Genomic DNA, 27,492 nt, shown 5'->3' with positions numbered 1-27,492 from the left:
TGAATAGATTTTATAATTGTTATTTCAAGTTGTCAGATAAAATTTGATATAAGTGATAAAAGATCAAAATTTCAATTTTTTTGTATGAAATATATAAAAAGAAAAAGAAAAAAAAGAGAGTGGTCCTTGAAGTAAGCAAATCCTTACCTTCTATATGAATTTTCATGCAATCTCATACAATGAGGTTAATAGAATAAACAAAACATATATATATTTCCAAGCAAGAAGATGATTGGATTTATCAAAAAATTATTATACATCTTAGGTGAGACTCCAAAAACATTAGGAGGATCAATATTAGATGCAAGCTTTTAAAATAATTTGATATGTTTCAGAGATCTAGTGAACTCAAAAAACAAACAAACAAAAAATAAAAAATAAATGAAGAACAAAGCTTCTAAGATGTCTTAGTTAAATAGCTTTTAGGAGAAAAAAACTTGTTGTTTCTCAATCAAAAAATATTTAAAAAATAATTATGTCATATTTGTTCATGGATCTTGAGAAGGCAACCAAGCTCAATTTTTCTTTATTCCGCAAATGCACTATTATTTTGACATACAATTATCCAAAGTTTAAAAAATCAACAGTGATATGAAGTTGAATTGGTTATCAAATTTTTCATCAATACCTACATCTTACCGATAAAATCAAGTAAATATTGACTAGAACATATTATTTATTATGATTACTATATGCAACACACACACACACACACACACACATATATATATATATATATATATATATAACAAAAGCAACACAAAACATAAATTTTGTTAAGTTGTAAAAAGTATCAATACACCAGCACAAGTTTTCCGATTTTGTCAGACACCAAACATAACTCAGGTTGTAAATCTTATCAACAATGTTAGAAGAGAAGAAAAGAAAAAACCAAGATATATGTTTGAATATAGAACCACTCAAACGCCAAATCAGGAATAGTTGAATACACTAATGAATGCTTCATTTCATTACGTTTCATTACATTTCATGTGAATTTAGTATGAAACATACCCATTGGTTTATGTCTGTTTTAACGAATGAAATTCACACACAACTCCCTGAGACTCTCCATTCTTATTGTCCTTGTTGCATGCGTTTGCAGAGGTGCCTTCACAGCTTCTGTCATCGACCTTGAGGAGACATGCCTTTTACTTCAGCATCTGGGATGCAATTCACCTTGTAGCCAGGTGAAGGGGAGAATGTAGAAGAACTATCAGGCATGTCTCGCAATTGTGTCCCAATTTGCTCACGTAGGAATGAGTCTTGCACTTGGGGTGCCACCATTACGGAGCTCGAAGGAGGGTGAAGAAAGGGAGCTGGACCTGGCACCGCGCTGCTTGTTATTCCAGAATCAGGTGGGTTTCGTGAGGTATTTGGCTTGACTAGAGATCTGGAGAAGAATGTGTCGTTCCGAACATCATAAGCCTCTGCTGTGCGGACCTCCTGACATAGAGAGCATAAGGAGCAAAAAAGCCATATGAAACAGTCACTCATGTTGGGTTTGTTGCAACACCATGCATGTGCAGGCAAGTTGTATCTCTCTCGAATCTTGATCCGCCAAAAGCCCCCATAGAGTAAACTGAAGACACACAGCACAGCTCCACCTACTCCCAAGGATGTTCTCACGGGTCTACAGGGGCCAGCAGAACATGTGTTAGCACATACCATTAGCACGTAAGATTAAGACTAAACCGTGCTCATGATTGCAACTCAACAGATTGCAAAGATTCGAAGGTTTCAAATTGACAAATTGCTCAAAACTATCCAGTGCAATGAATTTCTTTTTTTTTTTTTTTTTTTTTTTTTTTTTTTGGTAAAACCCCATGTTTCAGTTTCTGTTCGAAAACAAAAATCCGGCAGTAAGTGGATCAAACTCATCTGTTCTGACATAATTTACTTTCAGCTTTCATGCAGACAATAGGAGTGTCCCGTCAGTCCAACTTTCTGAAGGTGGTTCGTCTTTCCCCGTCAAATTCTGAAAGAGCCCATTCTTCGTGAGACTTACGCCCCACAAGCAGCAACAGCAATTATATGGGATTCATGCAAAGTAGTGCACAGTTCAGAAAACATACTCGTTGTTGATGTTGATTGCTGCCAGATTAAAGACCATGTACGGCGCACCCAGCAGGAGGAGGAAAGTTGCAATATGCACATAGCGGTTACCGAATCCGAGCCTCTCATAATTAAATCCCATTACACAAGGGAAGCAAATTATGGTTAGGATGCTAATGGTGGGCTCATCGTAAAAGCTAAACACGCCACCTTCCCATTGCGGATTTGGCACAGGTCTTCCTTCTCGACATCTGAAAGACTTGCTTTTCTCTAATAGCTTGTACTTGGGATTGTGCAGCTTGAACAAAGATGGGTGGTTTGAAGACGAGTGCCCTCCAGACTCGGCCCTCTCCATTTTGTCCACAAGAAGATCATCCTTCTCGCGCATAGCCCCATCATCATCACCATCACCTACTGCAAAATAATCTCTTCTCAAAGGACTCAATGAGGTGTAAATCCCAGCAGCAGCAGCTGCCCCAAATGAGACCAGAAGGGTGATGGCCACACCAAATGCAGGACGATCTGATCTCCGGTAGCCCCAGTTGAGACCACAGAGACAATACTGCGCAATACAATTCAAATGCAGAAGGAGCACCACCACTAAAATGTGAGCCCATTCATGTGGTTTCCGAAGCCCATCCTTGCAGTAACTTCGCCGGAGCTTGATAATGTCTGTAGGGTTGTAACGAATCAAGTAGACCAAGTGAAGGATCCTTATGGGATGGTTGTAGAGTGCCATGAGGGTAAAAAGCGCATTCAGAATCTGATTTGAAATCTCAAACCAAAGATCACGATCACTCTTCTTCTTGAGAACTGCATTCAACATTCCAACCATGACCATGAACAAGATAGCTCCTGAGACAGCTACCGCAATTATCCAAAGCAGCAACACCAAGTTCTTTGGATTTTTCAGCCACATAATTGCTTGCTGCTTTAGATCCTCCCACCTTACTTCTCCTATCAGGGGAAGCTTGATGCCATCCTTCAACTCCAGTCCCTCAGTTGAAGGTATCATTCTCGACTTCTCCTCCTTCTCATCTTTAATTCGGGCGAAAGACATCGTTGGAGTCAGTAGTTTCATCACAATCGGCGATCCTTGCCTCAGCGGTGACCCCTGTGACAGCGGTGATCCGTGCTGTAACGGGCTAGAATTACTCTCCACTTTCCCATTCGTAGAATTCCTGCTTGGTGACGGACTAGACTTAGGCATGTTTGGGTTCGGGACGCTGGAATTCGACACATCATGGCTTTCATTGTTACGTCTATAACTACCCAACAAACTTCTGAAGGACCACGACCGGAAGCTCTCTTGTTTATAAGTGTCCGGCTCCAAATCACCACCACTTTTGGGCTCCGGCCTCTTAATTTGACTATCACTTAGCAAATCCCTGATCGTGACCGGCGCACTCTCAATCTCTACCTCGTCTTTGGAGTTACGCACTCCTCCATTACTTTCCAGCCTCGATTTCTTACCATTCTTCATCTCACCTCTCGATTCTCTAATTTCATCTCCGCAGGTTCGGCTCAACTCTCCTTGATCCCACGGATTGTCCATAGAAGTAGCATCTTTGGACGCATTTGAATCCCTATTTTCCACTGTCATTTCCTCATACAGAAAATTTTGCTCTAATGAACACTTCGATTTTGTGAAAGACTGCTGCACTGCAGTACTAAAAACTCAACAACCTCGCTTCTGAAGAAATTTCCTTGACCATCTGCTGAAGAACAGTTCGTCTTACCATGAGTGCTTCCCAGCTCCGCATCTCAAGGTGTCTGTCCCTGAACAACCTCATTTACAGACCACCGCTATAAAAGCTTCGCTCGAGACAAAATGAGCTTACACACAAGACAGAAACCATCAACACCGACTGCTCAAAATTAGACATACTGTCATCAGCCACGACCTCCGCGATCCAAATTCGCACGTCCAGAAATTCTGAAATTATACCCGATCCTAACACTTTGAAGCAACCACTCTTTGATTGGACGACGACCTAATACTGTTAACCAGAGACCACTGCCAACAACCACAAGTACGCACCCTTGTAACGTGCTTCTCTCTACCTCCATCTAAACCCAACGAATAGCCCAAGCAATCTCTGCCTTTGCCGATTCCAGGTTGCGATCACACCACACCACCACACCAAAAAAACATTTAAATCAATTACACAAGTAAATAAACATCCGACATTCCTTGAAGCCTACAGACCAGTGCACAATAAAGAACCTCAGGTGGCATCTGTTGCACTGTTGTCTCCCCATATTCCGCATACTTTCTCTGAACTTGTGATATTACTGCTGGACAAGATACCATAGTTTGTGGACAGAACACAGACTGAACCTTGAATACCCGCAAATTCTGGCAGAATCCTGCACCCAGTTTTCAGAAGTTGAGATGCGAGTTTCCTTGCCTCGTCTTTTTTGTCCTTACACCGGCAGCTTCTGACCTGCCATGCTTGAGGACGTCATGCTTTCAAAGCATTTCGGTTCAACCACAGCAACAGGAACCGGGGTGCCAGCTGGTGCACGGTGTATGGGTTGGCACTCACCACCGCTGGATGAGAAACAGAATCCTGAGACGTCGTGAAAATATGAAATTGCGAAACATACCCTAGCTATGTTGTGAATGCAAATTCTGCAGCTCATTGGGTTCTCTTCGTATTCATGCGATGAAGATGGCTGCTATGTGTAGAATCAGCTAAACATGGTTTCATACGCCGAGAGAAGAGCTCTGTGTCCATGGCCGCTTGGATACTAGCAAATCCTAACTCAAATCATGAGTGATAGGAACTTAAGTCCCCATGCCAGGATAGGTGTGCATGAGAGCACGTACTAAACTAGGAATAACATGAACAGCACATAGAAGCACAAAAATCACACATACTGCCTATCCAACCAGGTCAGTTCCAGGTGGTATTAATTACCCTTGCATACATCAAGAGCGCGAAAACTACATGCGTATGTACACTAGAGAATTACAGATTTACAAGTTGGGAATTTCTGGCGGTTTCAGTGGTAAATACACTATCCATGACCAGCAATTTATGTCCTCAAAAGACATCTAGTATTGGAATTTACTTCCGAGAGATTTCGACTAGCTCTGCATCTAAGTAGGATGTTGCTAACAAAAATGTTGTGCATAATCAAATGGCTTACAGCAAAGTCGTCATCCAGTTTTTTTCTCTCCTGACATAAACTGTTGTTTTCGTCCATCCGACTGAAGTAATCAATTAAAACTAGATCGTCAATTCCACCGCTTAGCATTCTTGGTCACCTTTCCATTATTTTTGCTCTGAGAGAAAGCTTTAGCCTTTTGCTTTTTCTGTAACTCCTTCTCGGCCTTAGACATCTTCGACTTGGATTTCACAGCAGGACCATTCAGGCCGAGCTCCTCCGCTCACTCTAGTTCTATCTGTCGAGCTTCTAAGTTATGCTCCAAGTAGTACTGCAGAGCGTTGAACAAAAGAACACTCCATGTCAGGAACGCGTAAAATATTGAAGTAACTATCATCCACTTACATATCTGCCTAAATAAAATCCTCTAAGGTTTAGAACCAAGACGAAGAAGTACTGAATACCGAGAAAAATAATTTCTTAAGCTAAGATGAAGTACGATCAGTAGTATCAGAGAAGTGCAAAGAAACAAGGCAAATCGAAACCAAATTAAGAAACATATGAAACAAGAATTGCGGGGAGAGAATTGGACATACATTGCAGTCACCGCTGTAGTCTCTGAGACGATAATCAGCCGCTTCAACCACACGATTCATGATTTGCCGGAGGAAGTACAGATCGTGGGAAGCAATGATCACTGTACCCTTGTACTCCCTCAAAGCTTCCTGCAAGGTGCAAGCTCATTGACATAAATCAACACCGAAAACCATGCATTGCCTGCAAATCAAAGAAACCAGAATTCATTTAATGTTGCGGAGTTGCACTGAGATGGGAGAACAAAGACAAATAAAGTAACATGAACTGTAGAAACCTTACCTCAACACTTCTTTTGAAGCAATATCCAGATGATTAGTAGGTTCATCCAGCACTAGCAGAGTTGAAGGTGTAACCATAAACTTACAGAGTAATAACCGTGCCCAACACCATTCATACTAAATTAGAACACAAATCCAAAGGTATTCAGTAAAATGTTTTACAATCTAAATACGATCAACACAATCGTATCATGCGTTGCATCTGTACCTTTTCTCCCCCACTCAGGAAGAGAACCTTATGGTCAAACATTTCAGCTTTAAAGTTGCACTGCCCCAGAAGAGCCTTGATGTCATTCAACCTCCAATCATCCACAGCCTCTTCAACAGTCTGAAGAACTGTTTTCTCTTGATTCAAAGCCTCAGCCTGACAAACCAAATCTACCACTTAATGTCATAGGACGAATTGAGCATGAGAATACCAATGCCGGTGAGCCAAAACAGAAAAAAAAAAAAAAAAAAAAAAAAAAAAAACCCTTGAACTGAGCAAATGCTCACCCTGACATGGCTTTATGTGTCCCCATCAGCATCCTTAGAAGTGTGCTCTTGCTACATCCATTTGGACCAACTACTCCTAGCTTTTCACCACGCTCTACTAGAAGCTCTGCATTCTCAAACAGCACCTCTAGAAAAAACAGGGTAGCAGCTGCAATTGTCAAATGCTCCAGAAAAGATACAACACTAGTGCCCACACAAGATATGAATCTTCAAAAGAATATTAAGAATACGCATATTTTAGGTTGTAATGCAATCTAGTGGAAACTACCCCATTTTCACCAACACATTGGATCGACAGAGGTTAGTTACCTTGACATCATGATGATAACCCAATTTTTTAATCTCTACAACCTTCTTCCCACTGCACTTCAGTTCCGGAAAACGGAACATCACCGGCTTTCGTTGAAATGGCTTCTCAACTTTCTGCCCCTCATCTTGCATTATTTTCAATTGCTAGAATCCAAAGTGATTGCAACATCAGACAACCAGTATCTTAAACCTAATCTTAGTTCCCTCTCTTGAATTCACTGAAGCTTGTGATTATGAATAGCTCAGAAGAAAAGCTGCAAAGTATTGATTTCACACCTTTGCAGCAGATGTTGCACGACCAGAATTAGCGCCACTGCTGAGCCGCTGAATTATTTCCTCTGAGCGTGCAATTTCTTTCTGCTGCTTCTCCCATGACATATGTTGCATTTCGACCCACGCTGCCTTAGCAGGCACGAACTCGCTGTAGTTTCCTGGGAAAGTCTGTGCAACTCCCATATCTGTCTCTACAATCTTAGTGCACAACTGGTCGAGGAGAGCCCGATCATGGGACACAATCACCATGGGCACATCTTGGTCCTTCAAATACCTCTCAAGCCACTCGATGCTTTCCAAGTCCGAGTGGTTTCGTGGGCTCGTCCAGCAGCAGTAAATCAGGTTCCTGTTGCAAACCGACCAATATGGTGGTTTATTCGAGTAAATCGAGAGAAATGAACGTAAAGACTTAAAGGACTTGTCAACCACGGCCCTCACAGCAACGAGATTAACCACTGCATTTCACAATAAATGACAGGACTAGCGCCCAAGCTGAAGCAAAATTTTCCCCGGTGCAATGCGCATTTGCCAGCCTCCACTAAACGACGCCACCAGCCAGTCCGCAGTCTTGTTGATATTCCCGTCGATATTGTAAAGATCAGACGCTTCAGCCTGCTGCTGTAAAGTGTCTAATTCATCCAGCAGCTTTGCCATGAAATCCAGTCATCAGCTGCATACTCAAGTTGCGCCTAGTCAAAGAGATTGAGTTCGGCCACAAGAACAGTACATCACATCAGGAGATTATTCAGAAAGTCCCACCTAAAAAGCAGTTGTCCGACACAACCTGGTTACACGCAATGCAACGTAGAACGCTTAAAAAGACCGGATCACTTCATATATCCTACAACAAAACCTTTTTCCAGAAGGGGATTACGAGAACACATTTCAGAACGTGAAACCAAAGTCGAGGTTGGACATTTTATCTTGCTCAACCACAGAAATTTCACAGTGACGGTGGGGCAGGACATTGACAGTGCATTTAAGGTAGTCAAAACCAATCTGCACTGTCTCAATTTTGGCTATATCTCATTAGAAGAAATACTCTCAAACTCCTCACGCAAAATTCGAGAGCCAACCACTTCAAACTCCTGGCTTAGAAACGCAATTCTCATGTTCGCCCTCGCTTTATACACATTCCCAGTATCCGCCTCCTCTTTGCCCTCAATGACTGTCAGCTGGGTTGTCCTCCCTGATCCATAGATACCCGCAAGCCCCACACTCTCTCCCCTCTTCACCTCCCACGACACATCGTTCAAGACAGATACACCTTTGAAACTATTACTAATATTCTCAAGCCTCACACCGGACTAAACTCCCGCCGCCCCTGATTTCCCCTTCATGTTTCTCTCCTTCTTGATAATCTCCTTCGGCTCATCACTCGCTGCTATGGGTTTAGATGCTATGCTGCGCTGCCTTCCCTTCTCGAGTCGAACGCAATCTTTCTCAAACATCTCCTCCAGCAAAAACAGCGAAACCTGCTCCTCGACAAATGTGTTCACAGGTGCCACTCGCACGTTCTCACCCCTATCTGCTGCACAATCCCAGCTCACGGGTGCCGTTCTCCACCAAACTCTCTGGCTCTGGTGAACATCGTCACTAACCCTCAAAGTGCTTACACACCCGGACATCCCTGCAGCAATGCCACATCTAAGACGCTCCCCGGTTGCAGCTCGCATCCTCCCTCCACACCTGCTTTCGAACACCAACTCCCCTGGAAGAAATTCTGAAAGAGGTGCTCGCGTTGCCCTGCAACTCATCGCAGAGGCTCCTCCTCGACACACTCAGAACCAATTCCGATGACAACTCCGCCACCGACGCCATCGTCACGATCCACCCTCTCAACCCACTCTCACGCCTCCGACACTTTGTTAAAACCCTAAAACCGTAAACACCAGTCAGCGTTGCATGCAACAACGCTGCGTGAATGGCGACAATTCGAACATTGACGGATCAGTCGACGACTCCTCGCCAACAACCACCGAAGTTCTCAAATCACCCACAATTGTTCGTTTCTTTCCGTTGGTTTTCTTTTCTGCGTCGCCGATCCGACCATGGATAAACATCCACTGCGACACCCAATTCCTCGAATGTCGGCATACAAACTCATGTCGGTCTCTCAGGCAATCTTATTCACAATTCCGCACAACAAATCTCCGCCGCTGTCGACACAATTGCGGCCCCCGATTCTGTTACGGTGGCTCCTGCCGCGCACTTGTCCGAATTCTCGTGTTGGATACGATGTAGGTACGGTATCGACTTTTATACTAATACTACTTTTGTCCACCATCAAATCACTTTTTCAGTTACCTTTGTTCGTGAATTGCTTTTGTGTGAAAGTTCTACGTGCATGATATGAATGATGCTTTAATAAATAAATAAATAAAAAGTAAGCTTTAATTTTTTTGTTTTTGTTTTTGTTTTGTTTTTTGTTTTTTTTTTTTGTTTTTTTTTTGTTTTTTTTTTTTAATTTTTTTTTTGAATCTATATGGTTTACAAACACAAACTTCTAAGTAGAGACTAAATCTTTTGGAAACACTTAAAATGAAGAGGAAGTTTTTTCACAAAGATAAATTATTTCCAAAATTAGGCTTTTTAAGGCTCTCGCTTTTAGAAATTTAAAGTAAGTTTGTAGAAGAAGGATGTTGTCCAATCTCCTATTTTATGTGCTTGTTGATACTGCCAAAATCTATATATGATTGGCTTAGGTTTAAAAAAAACATACAACAGAATTAATATTAATGTTAAGATTGATTTATTATCTCTATATATTAATTTCTATACTTTTGTGCGATATGAGTCAAGTAAACATGGCATTTGTAGAAGATTGAGGTTTGAAGCAAATATCATTCTATTTCAAAGAGTAGCCTACTTTAAATAAAGAATTCTATGTCTTATTGACTAAATTGATTAAAAGAGAGTTTTTTTTGTAGGTTTTTATTTCATTTATTTATTTATTTATTTTTTTCATTTTGCAAAGTAAGTCATAAATTGTTCTCTTATGACCTAACAATATGATTTGAAATCAAACATTAATTTACTAATTAGGCTATAGAAATGATCAATTCCATTAGAATCTTTTTAAATTAGAATTTCTTTAAGATCCACTCTTACAATTTTTAGAAAGCCAACAACTTTATTGTTATCATTGTAGAGTTGTGTGTTGGCTTAATAAGAAGAGAGAACTTGATCATATTATAAGATTTTAGATTAAATATCTATTCAAATAAATTTAACTTTTGTTCTTAAAAGTAAGATAAATCACTTACATTTTTGATCCTTTTGTATTGATATAGAAGTTAGAATTAATGTTAGAATTTATCATGTTATAGTTTTGTAGTATTTCTTTACAAGACATAGATTATACAAGTATTATGAATAAGTCTTGAACTTGTTGGAATCCATTCATGTATAAATAAGTAGCTTAATAGGCTTTAATACCTTAATAAATAAGACAATATTGAAAAATCATACTACAAAAATTTGTTTGAAACTTCATAGAAGAATAAAAGAAGATTGAATTGAAGATTAAAATTGATTTTTAATTAAGCTTTGCTAATTCTATTTTAAACTTTAGAGCCTAAAAATAAATTTAGGCTTTGAATACAACTCCATATATAATCTAAGTACCATAAACTTAGAATTTTTGGCATGATATATATCATCTTATATTTGATAAATTAGTTGATGTTGGATTCGTCAAGTTGTAAAGCACTTTGATAGCATCTTTTGGGTCAATTAAGCTAAGTCTACGTATTTTATAATCTTTGCAACATATCGAACAAATTGCCTTGATTTTTTTTAGATAAAATATATATTTTAAAAAACAAATCTCACTAAGAATTTTACTTTTCAAATAGCTTTAAGAGATCCTCCCAAATTGCAAGAAAAAATAAAGAAAAGATAAAAAAATAAAAAATAAAAAATAAAATTGACAATCATATCTTTATTTAATACATTTAATTTACTATATATATCCAATAATCATGCTTTTTAGTTATTTTTTTAAGAAAAAAATATTAACATATTTTATTTTAAGAGAAAGATAAAAAGAAATCTTAAGAATTTTGTTGAGGTTTTAAAGGGCTACCTAAGGCCATTCAAAATTATTTATCTAAGTATATCTAGGCATTTTGTTGTATTACTAATAGGCTATAGACTTTGACCAATTAATTTTAAGGCCTAAAATTAGATTAAAGTATTTTAATTTTTTTTGTAAGTATTAGAATTTTTCTTCTTTTCTTTCAAGAGTATTTTTTAGTCATTTGAATATTGGCAAAATTCTTATTGATCTTTACTCCAAAGAATTTTGATGCCTAGTATGAGTGTAAAATTCACTCCTTAATCCAATTACAAGATAGCCTCAATTAAGAGTTGCTTGTAATAGGTGGTATGAAGTAAAAGTAGTAAGAACAAGAATAAAAGAAGCAAAACACAAAACAAGTGGAACAAGTACCATCAAGCAATTGTACACTACAAAACTAGTTATAATTTGTTCACTGAGACTTTACCTAGTAAAAAATAAAAAATAAAAGTAAAAATATATTTTTAGAAATTTAATTTTTTTATGACATAAGAATGATATAAGAAACATATAAATCCGAGTTTTTATGAGTAAGTTATGAAGGTTTGAAAAATAATGAGTAAATGAATGAAAAGTTAAGTAAATAATTATACCTCAAAGGTAACTTGCTTAAGAGATCAGGAGTTTGAGCCTCACCAAAGCTCAAAAGTCATGTATGTTGGTTTTCTAAAGAAGCCTTGAGATCTTAGTCTTATCTTCCTACCTATATCCAAGGTGTTACAAACCATGTGGGATTTGTACACCTCCCTTCTTGTAAGGACTTGACTGGGTGCTGATCCTCCTATTTTCTTCTAGTAAAATTCATTTTTTTTGTAATTTCGACTTCACTATAGTGTTTAAAAATGCCCTATTAGCCTATGAACCATGTATGGCCTTCGAATCTTACTTCATTTCTTCATAATGGCTCCCAAGGTGGTAAAACTTATTTTTACCAATCTTGGAAATTACTCTAAAAATTCCTAAATAAATCTAAATAAAATTTAAATAAATTATAAAATTTCTATAATGGTTCTATAATATTAATATCAATTTAATAATATAATTTCCTATATTGATGATTTTTATAGTAATAAAATCAATTTAAATCTATTATAAAGTTTACTTTTCATATAAGTAACTAAAAAGATATGAGGTTCTTTTTCATCTTTCTTCTAACTACTAACTAAAATTTATATTTTTTTCTTATAAATAATATATATAGATATAAGGCCAATATAAATATTGACCTTAGTAAATATTCTTCAATACTCAATAATAAATAAAAAATACTAAATCAATTAAGATAATTACCTCCAAGACTTATTAAGACTCCATTTCTTCTCTATTAATACTATTCTCCTTCATTTCTATGAATATGGATTATAGTCTTTTTGGATGGTTTGGCATAAAACTTTAAAACTATATTTAATTTAAAAAATAGATGTATATATAGGATAAGATACTAGAATAAAATATTACTACTAAGAGAATTAATAAGATAAAATTAATCAAATGGTGAAATTTTTTTTTTTTAGAATGAATATAAATTAGATCATATTAAAAAAATATTATTATTTTATTTTAAAAAAATATAGTAAAAAATAGCAAGACCAAAAGTTGCTTCTATTATATAAAAGTTTTTTAAAATTAGAAGATTTTATAAATAACTTAAAGAAATTAGATATGAAATAAAAATTAAAGAAATATATCTTATAATAGTCAAATTTATTATAAAATAATTGGTTATTTTTATTATTAAAATAAATATCTTAAAATATACATAATATAGATATTTTTTTATAATAAATTATTATTATAAGAGAATTATTATTGCTACATCATATATGACCTTCTTGTAAATAACTAACTAATAATATACTTCTTTTTGTACATACTTTTTTGCTTTAACAAATAAATTGGCTTATGTTCTCTATTTGATTGTCAATTATAGTTTGATTATTATTTTGAACTCTTTTTATTTATAAGCAGTCTATTTTCAAATTATTGAGGCAAATACAAATTTTATGTCCATCTTAATCACATTTCTTATATTTTTCTTATTTAACCTTATCACCCTCTCCAACCTCAAATAATAAAGGATTCTATTGTGGAGATGATATTAGTATACAATTCAAAGCTTTAGGAGGATGTTTTCTTGGGTGCTATGGAATTAGATTATTTATAGCAAAAAAGCATTGCAATACCAATTGTATCAATTTTCTTATGATACAATCTATTGATTTGGACCTAAATTAAAATAGGTGTTAATAATTATTATGAGAATTGAAGTGATTGAAAATATTGTGTTTGTCAAAAAAAGAAGAAAAATTAGCAGATGAAATAGAAGATTAAAGTGCCATTGAAGTATTATTACTATTTTAATCTTTTGCTTCTTCATTTTACATTTTTTCCAATTATACAAAGAAATATGAAAACTTAAAGTTTAACTCAATGCATGTCAAGGACAAGAACTCGATGAAAAAATAATTCAGACAAGTGAGCCTTCACTCAAAGAGAGGTAACAAAATATATATAAACAAGGATATATATTGAAAGAGAAATTGGAATGACTAATGCCAAAAGACAAGAAAACTAGAGACCCTTGAAACTAGACTAGAAGCACGAAAAGAGTTGACAAGAGTGAAGAAGCCTTCACTCTTGTCTCTATATATACTATCTAACTAGGGGCTCCGTGGCGATATTCTATAGGACCTCCAATATGTGTTGACTTTGTAGGACACATGCCTTGACTTACAAGGCAAGTTTTTCTACGTGTAGGCCACATAGTTAGCTTGATCTTCAAGCTAACAACATGTGTGGTACATGGCCAACTTGTTGACCACGTTTCTAATTCAAAAAGTCAATTAAAGACACCTATGAAGTCAAAGCAGCGTCTATGAAGCTTCTAAGAAGCTTCTATATTAAATATTATAGAATTAACTTACTTTTACCTACTTTTACTTACTTCTACCTATTTGTATATATAATTATTAGCTTATATGATTATGTCCGTGACATTACCCCTCCTTCTAGGGACGAGTTCCACGAGGAGTGGTCATCATATGTTGAGAAAATCTATGATGCGACAAATTGTATTTGCCACATACTCTGATCTTTGTTCTCTTTGAAGATGATTGATAGGGCCTCTCAACCATCGGTAGTGTTCCATACCAGGGCGGAAAGACCATCCAATTATTTGATCATTGTTGAGGCCTTCGTAACTTCCTTCGAATAGAATATTTGGAACACCATCAAGAGTTGTTCCTACCTCTAGCACAATCACCAAACATCGGGAGTCCCTTCCCAAATCGTGATACCAAACGCGTTGTATCTCGCCATCTATTCGAAGAAGAACATGTCGTTCTTGAAGATCTTCATCTCGATTGCATCGTCTTGAAGGTTGTAACAATCATAATATCTCATCTGGTATGTCAGCAAATGAAGGCTCTTGAGTTGAATCCTCTGATTGTTGGTTCTCGATCTCCTGAGCATCACTACTACAAAGAAGCTACGAACAAGAATTGAAAGTAGAATGTTATCTTGCCTAGATGTTGTTTCTTTTATAAATAAGGTTTTTATCTTGATTTTGATGGATGTCATCGATGAAAAGCCTCCACCGCCTTTGCTTCATTTGTAAGATTCTTTATTGGCTCCCATGTGCATTCACTAATACCATATCCGCGCCAATGGACAAGATATTCTAATTTATTTCGGCGCCGCCTTGAATCTAAGACTTCTTCTACTTCAAACTCTTCATTATTGTCTACTTCTATAGGAGGAGGTAGAGCTTGTCGTCTTCTTGGTATGTCCATTGTCTTGTATGGTTCAAGAAGAGACATGTAGAATACTGGATAGATTTTTATTGACTCAGGTAGATGTAAACGATATGCAACTAGATTGATTTGTATAAAAGTAGAAAATGGTCCTAGCCTTCGATAGTCCAACTTATCACAAGGACGAGTAGTTTTGATATTGCGACGAAGTAGCCATACCTTATCACCAAAGACGAATGATGGTTGTTCCTTTCCATAGACGTCCGCATTGACCTTTTGTTATTCTTGAGCCTCTTTTAACTACGCCTTCATCATTGCATGTAGCTCTGATAAATGAATTGCTAAATCTTTTGCAGCAGGATTATTAACTTTTGAAAAGTCAAAAGTATCAAGTCATGGATGATAACCATAATTAGCAAAGAAAGGTGTTTATTTTGTAGAAGAATGTACCGTGTTATTGTAAGCAAACTCTGCCAATGGCAAAAGAGTTGTCCAATCATCTTGTTGGTAGTTAATGATACATCTTAAATATTGCTCCAAAACTTGATTAACACGCTCCGTTTGTCCATCAGTTTGAGGATGGAATGCCAAAGATAGTTTTATATCTACTTTAAGAATCTTGAAAAGAGTCTGCCAAAATCTTGATACAAATTGACTTCCCCTATCTGAAATAATATCCTTGGGTAATCCATGATAGCAATAGATATTGTCAAGAAAGAGCTAAGTTATTTCTTCACCTGTGATAGATTTTGTACATGGTATAAAATGTGCCATCTTGGTAAAACGATCTACTATCACGAATATAGAATCATAAGAACCTGAGATTGGAAGATCTGTGATGAAGTCCATAGAAACAGAAGACCATGGTTGTTATGGAATGGGTAATGGCTGAAGAAGTCCAAAAGGTTGATGACGAGGAGTTTTTCATCTTGAGAAAATATCACATGATTGTACAAAGTCTTTAACTGCCTTCCACATTTGAGGCCGCCAAAAATCCCTAGATATCAGCTCCAAAGTCTTATTATATCCAAAATGTCCTGCTGTTAGGAAGTCGTGACGAGCTTGAAGAACACGTAAACGTGCTTCTCCTTTTGGAACACATAGGTGTCCTTCAAAATAGAGTAGGTTGTTCTTGAATTCAAATTTAGAGGGATCATGAGATTTAGAAGAATTATTCTTGATATCATGAACAAGAGGGTCTGAAGACATACTTAACTGGACTTGCTTAAGAAAAGTTAAATCAACAATCAATATTGATTTTATTGCTCGAAGATGAAATTACTCTGGCTTCAAGAAAACCATTCTTTGTTGCTCAAAAGCTGCATCTCTTTCTTTTGGTGCAAGATAAAAACATCTAGATAAGGCATCAGACAAACCTTGTTATTTTCTTGATCGATAAGTGATGATGAACTCGAATCTTGATAAAGATAGGCTCCAACATGCTTGGCGACGATTTAATACGCGTGCTGACATAAAATATTTGAGGTTCTTGTGATCCGTATACACAATGACTGGACTGGAAGCGCCTTCTAGATAATGATGCCATTTTTGAAAAGAATCCACAAATGTAAGAAGTTCTTTGTCATAGATCTTATAATTGATTTCTGCTACTGAGAATTTTCTTGAATGAAAGGCTACTAGATGAAGTTTGTCATTTGTTTCCATTTGTGATAAAACCGCACCTAGAGCAAAGTCCGATGCATCTGTTTCCATAAAGAATGCTTTGAAAAATTCAACACGATACAAGATTGGTGCAGAAACAAACGCTGTCTTCAAAGATTCAAAAGTAACTTCTGCTTCTTGATTCTATTGGAGTTTGTCTTTACAAGTCAAATGTGTAAGTGGAGTTGCAACTCGAGAGAAGTCTTTGATGAAGATCTGATAGTAGTTGGCAAATCCCAAAAAACATTAGACATCTCTTACCGTTTTTGAGATCTTTTAGTCTATAATAGTTTGAACTTTCTTAGGATCCATCATAAGTCCATCATTTGAAATGATGTAACCTAAGAAATCAACTTGAGTGGTGTGGAATACACACTTTTTTTATCTTGGCATAGAGTCCTGCATCTCTTAATTTTTGTAACACACTACGAACATGAAGTTCATGTTCTTCCGGATTCTTAGAATAGATCAAGATGTCATCTAGATAACAGACCACAAAATCGTCCAAAAACTCTCGAAAAACATCATTCAGTAGATGTTGAAAAGCTGCTGGTGCATTTGTAAGTCCAAAAGGCATGACGTTGTATTCAAAATGTCCATACCTAGTTCGAAATGCAGTCTTCCATTCATCTCCTTCTTTGATGCATACTAGATTGTATGCTCCCCAAAGATCTATTTTTGTATAGATCTTAGCTTGATTCAACTGATCAAGAAGTTCAAATATTAAAGGTAGTGGATACCTGTTCTTAATGGTAATCTTGTTGAGTCCTCGATAATCAACACACATCCGCAATGATCCATCTTTTTTCTTCACAAATAGAATTAGAGCTCCTGCTGGAGATTTAGAATGGCGTATGAAATTCTTGGCTAGATTTTCTTCAATATACTCTTTGAGTTCAGCCAACTCATTTTGTGATAAACTGTAGATTGGTCCGAATGGTGGTTGTGCTCCTTCTTGAAGGTCAATTGAGCAATCATAGGGACGATGTTCCGGGAGTGTATCCGCATTCTTTTTTTCAAATACATCTTAAAATTCTTGATATTGGCTTCGAATGCCACTTGAAGTCTTTTCACCAGTAGAAACGGGTGTGGCATAAATAATATATGGTGATTCTTTCATAGCAGCATGCAAAAAAGCTTTTGCACCTATAAATACAGGTTTAATTGAACTGGACTTATGACTCTCTACTTGATTAACTACACTGTTAGTTATACTTTTAGAGAAAGTAAGAGTTTGGGAAATCCAATCTATTTGAAGGTTGTATTTTTCTAACCACGATAAACCTAAAATAACTGGATTAGAGGGAGATCTAATGATATTAAATACTACAAAACTATTATGACCATTGATTATTACTTCTATAGGAAGGATTTCGTGAGTAATATCTCTAGAAGACAATGGACGACCATCTATGACTTCTACATGAACAAGTTTAGTTTTCTTTACTAAAGATATGCTATATCTTTTAGTAAATTCTTCATCTAAAAAACACGTTGAGGCTCTTGAACCTAACAAGGCACAGACTTTGTAATGTTTAGGTCCTAAAATAACATTTAATGTAAAACAAGGAGAGGGCTTTGAAGAGAGAATAGGACCTTTACTAGATGTTGTGTGAGGTTCCAACCGCACGGTCCCTATTGTAGCTGGACAAACTCGTTTTCCAACATATTGTCTTCTTTCACAGCCAAACTCCTCATTTTGTGATTGCGTCATTTCTTTAGACAATTTTGAGCAGTGTGCTTTGGTTCTCCACAATATAAACATAATCCTTCTTGACGACGACGAGTCTTTTCTTGCTCAATTAGATGATTGAAACGTACTGCATCAATTTGCATATCCTCTACTTTCGAATGTATGTGTTGAAGAGGTGTTGGTGTTGCCATTGAATTATAGTAACGTTGAGGTCCACTTGTATGGTTCTCAGATCAAAATTCAAATAGGCGATTGTCATAGTTCACAGCGAAGTCAATTGCTTGACTCAATGTTTGAGGATCAGGTAAGTTGAGCATTAATTTTTTTACCTCATATTGTGATCTATAGAGAAATTGGCTAATAAGTGCAGCATCATCCCACTTGATATCAGTTACAAGTTATCAAAATTGAGAAGCGTACAACATTATTGATCGATTGTCTTGTTGTAAAATACGGATCTTATTGGTTGCAACATGAATTGCATCATGTTCTCCATACATGGATCGAAACTTCACCAAAAAAGCGTCTAGATTATCCAATATTGGATCTTGTCGTTCAAGAAAAGATGAAAACCATGATAATGCTGAACCTGAAAGAAGCGTATCAATGAATCTAACTTGCGATCTTGGAGTTGGATAGCTTTGGGGTTGAAGTTCAATCACAAGTTGCACTTAATTGATAAATCCTCCAAACTTGGATGTGGAACTATGAAACTTCTCGGCTAGGGCAATTCTTAGTTCTCTAATACTTGAAGGGCGTTCGACCATAGGAGAAAGAACATGGTTTGGTGCAGATATTGAAGCAGCTCCAACCATTTCTATATCTTCACTTCCTACCAATCTTATTGCTCCTTATAGTGGTAAATTGAGTTGATGCATCGTAAGCATTAACTCCCTCAATTGCTCTTGTATTTGTGCCATTGCACTCTTCATTTCAACAAGTTCTGCCATGATAATACTTAGAAGAGAGAAGATGTCTAATATCGCTCAAGACAAATAGAAGAGAGGACTTGAGAACAAAGAAAATACTAAAGACAATATCAGTTTAGAAGAGGGTAATCCTCAACTTCTAATATGCTTATATCTTATCAATAAAAAGGAGTAATCCACTCTTAATCAAGATTAGACAAAGCTCTGATATTGTAGGTGTACTCTTGTCAATCTGTCAAGGACAAGAATTCGATGAAAAAATAATTCAGACAAGTGAGCCTTCACTCAATGAAAGGTAACAAAATATAAATAAACAAGTATATATATTGAAAGAGAAATTGGAATGGCTATTGCCAAAAGACAAGAAAACTAGAGACCCTTGAAACTAGACTGGAAGCAAGAAAGGAGTTGACAAGAGTGAAGAAGCCTTCACTCTTGTCTCTATATATACTATCTAACTAGGGGCTCCGTGGCGATGTTCTATAGGACCTCCAATATGTGTTGACTTTGTAGGACACATGCCTTGACTTACAAGGCAAGTTTTTTTACGTGTGGGCTACATAGTTAGCTTGATCTTCAAGCTAACAACATGTGTGGCACATGGCCAACTTGTTGACCACGTTTCTAATCCAAAAAGTCAATTAAAGACACCTATGAAGTCAGAGCAGTATCTATGAAGCTTCTAAGAAGCTTCCATATTAAATATTATAGAATTAACTTACTTTTATCTACTTTTACTTACTTCTACTTATTTGTATATATAATTACTATCTTATATGATTATATCCGTGACAATGCATAGTAGAACCTTTCACGAAATTTCTATTATACAAGAATTTACACAATTTAGAAGATGTGCTTTTTGATATTTTTACTTATTCTTGTAATTGACATGCAATTAAATAATAGAGTTGTTATATCTAAGCCTTGCCTTAAAAAATAAATCTTAAATAGAAACATATCTAATACAAAGTAAAAATTTTCTTTGGATAATAAAGAGAATTTGTCATTGAATGGTAATAATCAAGGTTGTTGATGTTGCATTGAGGTCCATAGTTGAGAGAAGCATTAAAGAAAAGATAGAGTGAGAATGAGCTATAGATAGGAAAAAAATAAGTTAAAAATAAAATAAAAAATAAGTTAGAGATTAAAAAAGAAAAAAAGCTAAAAAATAAAAGAATAAATAAGATAGAAAATAGTAGAAAAAATAAGCAAAGATAAAAAAAAATGAAAGATAGAATATGCAAAGAAGATAAATAACAAGTTAAAAAAAAAGATAAAAAATAAGATAAAGAATGAAAGAAAAAAAAACTAGAAAATAAAAGACTAAATAAGATAGAAAATAATAAAAAAATAAATAGAGATTAAAAAATAAAAAAATAAATAAAAAATAAGAAAAAGTAAAGAATAATTGATTAACAAGTGATAGATTTGTGGAATTACAATCTAATATAAATCTTCTTTATAATAGTCAATGTAATTTACTCAAAGTTCTCATCACTAACATTTAATAATTTATATTTTTCTATAGCTACATCATTGTCAAGAAGCAATTAATAGACAACAACAAAGATTAATTCAAATGCAACAAGAAAAGACAACATATTAGCAAAACTACTATTAGTATATAATGTCAATATACTTACTGACTAATTGCCTCTTTGAAGCTATTAAATGTTGAAATAAATCATTAAAAAAGTAAATGTTATCAATAAAAACTAGCACAAATAACCATCTTCAAACAATAGCTATATCTATACATGCTACAACATACTATCTTAGTCATTGAACGTCCATATATATCCAAAATTTTCTTGCCATAAGAACTAGGTCAATTGCATTCATGACCTCTATTAGGTAAGAAAATACCAATATACTAACCATTTCAATAAATTTATATAATAAATATGTATCTATGTGACTTAAGAGATTTTAAGGTTGTACTTCTATTCTTGCATTCTTTAGTACATTGCAAGCCTCAAAATATTAGTTTGAATATACTTATGATACCAAAAAAAAATTCTTGATACAATTCTTTTTTGCACATCCATCTTTGATTCACTTAATTCATAACTACTCTTATATCTTTTTATTGCAATGTACCTATTAGACTAATAGATTTTGAATGCTTTTATTATATATTATAGATGAAACATCACTAAACTCTATATTGTCTTTTTATTTTTATTTTCTAAAAGAAGAAAAAGAAACAAATTATAACTTGGTTCTTGAAGAAGTGTAAAATCTTTTTGATGATGGAATCATGCCAAAGACCTTTATAACTAGTTGTTATTATATAAACAAAGATTTTTATACACAACACATGAAGTGCTACAAATTAATTACAAAATATATAATCTAAATCAAATACAAATATACAACTAACATACTTTCAAGTCATATGAAGTTATACAACAAAATCCTTTGGAAATAGTTGAAAAAGATTCAAGACAAAATATAAAGTTCATCACTTGAATACTATCTTTTTTATTTCTACAAAATGACTGTTTTTACAAGAATACTTTATTATATTTTGGTCTTTTTAATATCTCTACTTTGGCAACATCAATACTTCTTATGTAAAAATAAATTACTTAACATTGAAACAATGACTTTAATTATTGATGCTTAATCTTATGACTTTCATTATCAAATTATTATATATTTTTGATTACTAGGAGTGGAAGTTAAAAGCAAAGTTTAAAGATGAGAAGACACAATTTTGGTTGAATATTAGTGAGTAGTTTTATAATTTAGTAGTGAAAAACGTATTGTATTTAGCTAAAACAAGACTAGACTATCTTTAAGATTTAGGACCCTTTCAATTCATAGCAATATAAATCTTATCACAACATAAGACAATATAGACCAAAATAAAATTAAATAAATCTAAATAGAATGAAATATAAAAGAAAAAATAGAAAAAAAGAAAATAAAATAGAATTGAATTAAAAAATATAAAACCAAACTTTATTAAGAATAAAAGGACCAAAATCATATCTAAATTGGCTATCCAAATGGCCTTGGCTAGTCTTATTTATACTTTGTTCAACCATTCTAAAACTTTCTAGAATGTTCCTAAGAATAGATCCCAATTAGATAATTATCTTATTCTTTTTAGAATGTTCCATAGTAGATCCTACATATACCACCAATCTAGATCCAATTCTAAAAACTTCTAAAAACTTTTCAAAAATGGTTCCAACTACTTATCTTTATGCATCAATAATATAAATATCTTATTCATACCTTATTATAATTAATTTTTCTGTATTAATATAGCTCTATAAATTTTGCTTTATTAATAGAAAAAAATTTGGATTGATGTAGCAAGTGGAAAGTTGGCATAGGAGAGTAATACTTGATCACCTTTTCAAAAGATCTTGTATTGGTCGTGATTATCCACATATATCTTTTGTTGATTTTATGTGCTAAGAAGGTGATATTGTGCCTCTTGCAAGGCCGTTATAAGTCATTATATAAACTCCTTTATTGTTGAGTTATTGGTATAAATGGAATAATAAAAAATTACTAGTATAATTAGATGATGATCGATGTTAAGAAAGAATAGTAAATGATTTGTACTTCTTTGAATATTATCATTATAAGTAAATTCCAAAAGCATCAAATATTTATTCAAGTCATTATGATGAACTCCTACAAATATCCATAGCATATCCTCTAAGGTCTAATTTGCACGTTGTTGTATTGTGACACGATTATATAGTAAAAATATGACTAAAAATAATTTTTTAATTAATATTCTATTATATTAATTCAATAAGAATTTAAAATATTTTAATAAGGCTTTTATAAAAGCCTCTTAGCCTAGTTTCTTGTCTTAATAGCAAGTAGATAAAAATTAGTTGGTATTTTTACCTTCTAAGATATAGAAAGGCCATAAATTATTGAAATCAGGATAGAAGAGGTAATGGTTGGTATGGTTGATACTAGGATCAAGTTGAGGGTAGGATTGGACTAAAAAATCTATGATAGATTAGATTGATATCCAAGGGACAACCATTTGTGAGACATGGTCAAAATTAGATCTTTGGTTACTAAAACAATTGCCTAGGAAAAAATAGGATTTTATTCAAAGATCAAAGTTTAGAATTTGAGAGTTAACTTGAAGTTCTTTCTAAAGGCATAAGGATTATTTTTGTAGGATTTTTGAAGACTTGGCAATTATTATTCAAAATCAAGGTTTGTATTGGTGATTTGGATTTTATATAATATAATTATGCGTAGCAATTTTGGCTAGTTCGTACAATTGATGTAACATCTATAGTTCAAAAGTTGATACTATTTGGATTATTAGATGTGCTAAGTGTATACAAATTTTTATAATAATCTAATAATGTGGTTTAGCGATATTTAGTTTTTAGCACAAGAGGGTTTCGGAAGTTGGTAGTTTGGAGTTGGATTGGATTTCTATAATATCTAGAGATCTACTAGTTAGATCAAGGTGAAATTTGGCACAATGTTGAAAAACTCAAATATTAAGATGTATACCAATTTTGGATCAAAGTTAATAGTTGGAGAAGGAGAAATCACTACTGGGATTTTTGCTTCACTTTTCAAGTTGGCAGTCAAGTGATATTGGTGTAATTTTTGGAGATTTTTTCACAATCTATAAGTTGGATTGGATTGAAAATTTTTGAACGTATAGAAGACTTATATTGACAATTGCAAGAAAAATTTTAAATCAAGTGGATAGCCAAATTAGAAGTTACAGCTTGTTAAAGCTCACTGATTAGGATTGGGATTTATAAGGTATGGACATTTTGAATACAATGTCATACCTTTCAAACTTATAAATGCACTATCAGCTTTCTAATATCTAATGACTAATATTTTTTGAGAGTTTTTAGATGACTTTATTGTCTGTTACTTAAATGAAATTTTAATCTATTCTAAGAACACAAAAGAACATGAACTTTATATTCATCATGTATTATAAAAACTAAGAGATGTGGGACTCTATGCTAAGATAAAAAAGTATATATTCCATATTACTGAGGTTAATTTTTTTAGATACATCATTTCAAATGATGAACTTATGATGGATCATAAAAAAATTCAAACTATTATGAATTGGAAGATCTCAAAAACAGTAAGAGATGTCCAATATTTTTTGGAATTTGCTAATTTCTACCGGATCTTCATTAAAAACTTCTCTCAAGTTGTAGCTTTACTTATAAAGTGAACTTATAAAGACAAACTTCAATAGAATCAAAAATTGGAAGCAACATTTGAAGCTTTAAAGACAACCTTTATTTTTGCACTAATCTTATATGACATTGACTTTTCTAAGCCATTTTTTATAGATACAAATATATCAAACTTTTTTTAAAATGCCATATTATCACAAATAGGAATAAATAATAAACTTCATCTAATAACTTTTTATTCAAGAAAAATTTCAATAGCTAAGATTAACTACAAGATTTACAACAAAGAATTTCTAGCAATTGTAGATTTATTTCAAGAATAGTTCCATTATTTAGAAAGAACTTCCAATCTAGTTATTATTTATATTGACCATAAGAGTCTTGAATAATTTATGTTAGCACATATTTTGAATTGTTGTTAAGCTCATTGGAACATGTCTTTGTCAAGATTTGATTTTAAAATCACTTATTGACTTGAAAAATAATAAGATTTGTTAGACAACCTTTTTAGACATTCTTAACTTATACCAAAAGAATAAAATACATCTTTTGATCAACAAAGAATAATTCTCTTGAAGCCAGAGTATTTTCATCTTTAAGCAATAAAATCAATATTAACTGTTAATTCAATCTTTGTCAAAAAAATTCAATCAAATATGTCCTGTGATCCTTTTATTTATGATATCAAGAATTATTATTCTAAGTTTCATGATACTTTCTAGTTTGAGTTCAAATACAACCTATCATATTTTAAAGGACATCTATACATTCTAAAAGAAGAAGTATATTTATATATTTTTCATGTATGTCATGACTTTTTAGCGGCTAGACATTTTAGATACAATAAGACTTTAGAATTTATATTTAAAGATTTTTGGTGAACACAAATATACAAGGTAGTGAAAGAATTTTTTTTAATCATGTGAAGTTTGTTCAAGGTCAAAAATTCCTCATCTTTGATCCTATAGACTTCTCCAACCATTATCTATTTCAAAATAACCATGGTCTTCTATTTCTATGGATTTTATCACAAATCTTTTAGTTTCAAGTTCTTATGACTCTATATTCATGATAGTAGATTGTTTCATTAAGATGACATATTTTTTTATCATGTACAAGGAATAACCATATTTTTTATCATGTGCAAAGAATAATTTTATTTCCACATTGGTGATAAGATATGGTTACTTCTTTATAATATTAAAACTATTTGTCTTTCTGATAAGTTAGATTATCATAAACTTGGACCATTTCCTATTTGTGAACAAGTCAATTTAGCTACTTATTGATTATATCTATTAAAATCTATAAAAATCCATCCTATATTTCATATATCTCTTTTAGAGCCATATAAGATAGTGAATATTTCAAGAAGAAGACAAATAACATTGCCTCCTATAGAAGTAGATAATAATTAAGAATTTGAGATGAAAGAAGTCTTAGACTTAAGGCAACACTAAGATAGGATTGAATATTTTATTCATTGGTATAAATTTGATATTAGCAAATGTACATGGAAGGCATCAAAAAATCTTATAAATATAACAGAGAAGGTCAAAGCTTTTCATCAATGACATCTATTAAAACCAAGATAAAGGATAGCAAACCTTTGTTATAAAAGAAACACAATTTAAGAAAGATTATATTCTACCTTCTATCCTTGTTTGTAGTTTCTATATAATTGTGGAATTAAAGAGATGAAGAATCAACAATCAGTAGATTCAATTCAAGAGCCATCATTTCTGACTTATCAAATGAGATATTACAATTATCATAGGCTTCAAGATAATATAATAGGAATGAAGACCTTCAAGAATGACATGTTCTTTCTTGAATAGATGGCGAGATACAATGCATATGGTATCAAGACTTGAGAAGAGACTCTTATTGTTTGGTGATTTTATTGGAGGTAGAAATAATTTTTAATAAAGTTAGAAATGTTTTATTTGAAAGAAGTTACAAAATTTTCAATAAGAAGTTACAAAAGTTTCAAGAACTCCATTAAATAAGAAGGTGGTCTTTTTGCCCTAGAATGAAACATGACCAATGACTAAGATGACCTATTAACTACCTTCAAAAGAAATAAAGGTTAGAATATGTCGCAAATACAATTTGCCACATTTTAAACTTCTTCAATATGTGATCACCGCTCCTCATGGAACTCGTCTTTAGAAAGAAAAAATAATATCATAGATATATATCTATTGTAATTGTTATCTAAATAATATGAATAGATAGAAGTAGGTAAAAGTAGATTAATTTTATAATATCTTCTAGAAAAGCTTCTTAGACAATGTTTTGATTTTACATGTATTCATAGTTAATTAACACGTTATAAATTTAGTCAACAAGCTAACCATATGTTATATGTATTGATAGCTTATGGAACAAGCTAATTATGTGGTGCTCATATAGAAAACTTGCCTTGCAAGTTAAGATACATATCATACAAAGTCAACACATATAAAATATTTGAAGGTAGTTAATAGGTCTTATAGAATATTGCTACATAGATCCTATGTAGATAGTATATATAGAAGCAAAAGTGAAGCCTTCTTCACTCTTGTCAATTCTTTTCTTGCTTGTAGTCTAGTTTCAAAAGTTTCTAGTTTCCTTGTCTATTAGCAATAGCCATTCTAATTTTCTTTTTAATATATATATATACATCACTATTTTTATTTTTTTATATTTCTTTAAGAAAGTCTCACTTATTTATTTGCTTTCATGTTGTTCTTATCCTTGACACAATCTTGTTGAAAGACTATGCTAATAGCAAAGTCAAAAGTATCTAAGTTAAGTACATCAAAAAGGTTGGAATCATATGATTGCAATATTAAAGTAATAATGATTGCGTCTTTCAACTTATCAAAGGCCTTTTTCTACTCCAATTTCCATTCAAATGAGGCATCTTGCTCTATTAGGTTTATAAATAAGGCAGCAATATGTGCAAATTGTTAAACAAAACAACAATAATATCTAGTAAGGCTTAAGGATGAACAAACTTTAGAAGTATTCTTTAGGATTGGCCAATCTTCTACTACTTTTACTTTATCCTACTCCATACACATGCCTTTGGAGGACAT

The 27,492-nt window shown here is 33.6% G+C and overlaps 1 protein-coding gene and 2 pseudogenes across 4 annotated transcripts; all 3 read right to left on the bottom strand.

Annotated features, from left to right (window-relative positions):
• Positions 1-939: 939 nt before the first annotated feature.
• LOC112274551 (uncharacterized) lies at positions 940-4,361 on the bottom strand. Of its 2 annotated transcripts, XR_002967466.3 has the most exons (3): positions 2,076-3,964; positions 1,901-1,978; positions 940-1,633 (listed from the first exon to the last, which is right to left on the bottom strand). XR_002967466.3 is itself a non-coding variant. In XM_024504208.3 (2 exons), the coding sequence occupies exons 1-2, from the start codon at positions 3,656-3,658 to the stop codon at positions 1,126-1,128; spliced, it is 2,091 nt and encodes a 696-aa protein (XP_024359976.1). In that variant the 5' UTR covers positions 3,659-4,361; the 3' UTR covers positions 940-1,125. The 2 variants fall into 2 exon arrangements, 1 of the variants encoding a protein (XP_024359976.1); XM_024504208.3 differs by lacking the exon at positions 1,901-1,978 and having other exon boundaries at positions 2,076-4,361.
• A 578-nt stretch (positions 4,362-4,939) lies between these two features.
• On the bottom strand, positions 4,940-7,488 carry LOC112274552 (ABC transporter F family member 2-like; annotated as a pseudogene). Its single transcript, XR_016499742.1, has 5 exons — positions 7,125-7,488; positions 6,849-6,992; positions 6,253-6,408; positions 5,766-5,894; positions 4,940-5,500 (listed from the first exon to the last, which is right to left on the bottom strand). The product of XR_016499742.1 is annotated as an ABC transporter F family member 2-like (transcript).
• On the bottom strand, positions 7,417-7,983 carry LOC141044665 (ABC transporter F family member 5 pseudogene; annotated as a pseudogene). Its single transcript, XR_016499818.1, has one exon. The product of XR_016499818.1 is annotated as an ABC transporter F family member 5 pseudogene (transcript).
• Positions 7,984-27,492: the final 19,509 nt, after the last annotated feature.

The sequence above is a fragment of the Physcomitrium patens genome, chromosome 21, assembly GCF_059467195.1.
Source record: "Physcomitrium patens ecotype Gransden chromosome 21, ASM5946719v1, whole genome shotgun sequence".
Taxonomy (NCBI): Eukaryota; Viridiplantae; Streptophyta; class Bryopsida; order Funariales; family Funariaceae; genus Physcomitrium; species Physcomitrium patens.
The sequence above is the reverse complement of the archived record's forward strand: the minus strand, read 5'-3'. Positions and strand labels throughout refer to the sequence as shown.

What these genes read in the sequence shown, in the direction of transcription:
- LOC112274551 (XM_024504208.3), bottom strand. Translation starts at nt 3,658, where the DNA reads ATGACAGTGGAAAATAGGGATTCAAATGCGTCCAAAGATGCTACTTCT. An exon ending in GCAATCAACATCAACAACGA is followed by an intron (nt 1,634 to 2,075) that starts GTATGTTTTCTG and finishes TGGCCCCTGTAG; the next exon opens with ACCCGTGAGAACATCCTTGG.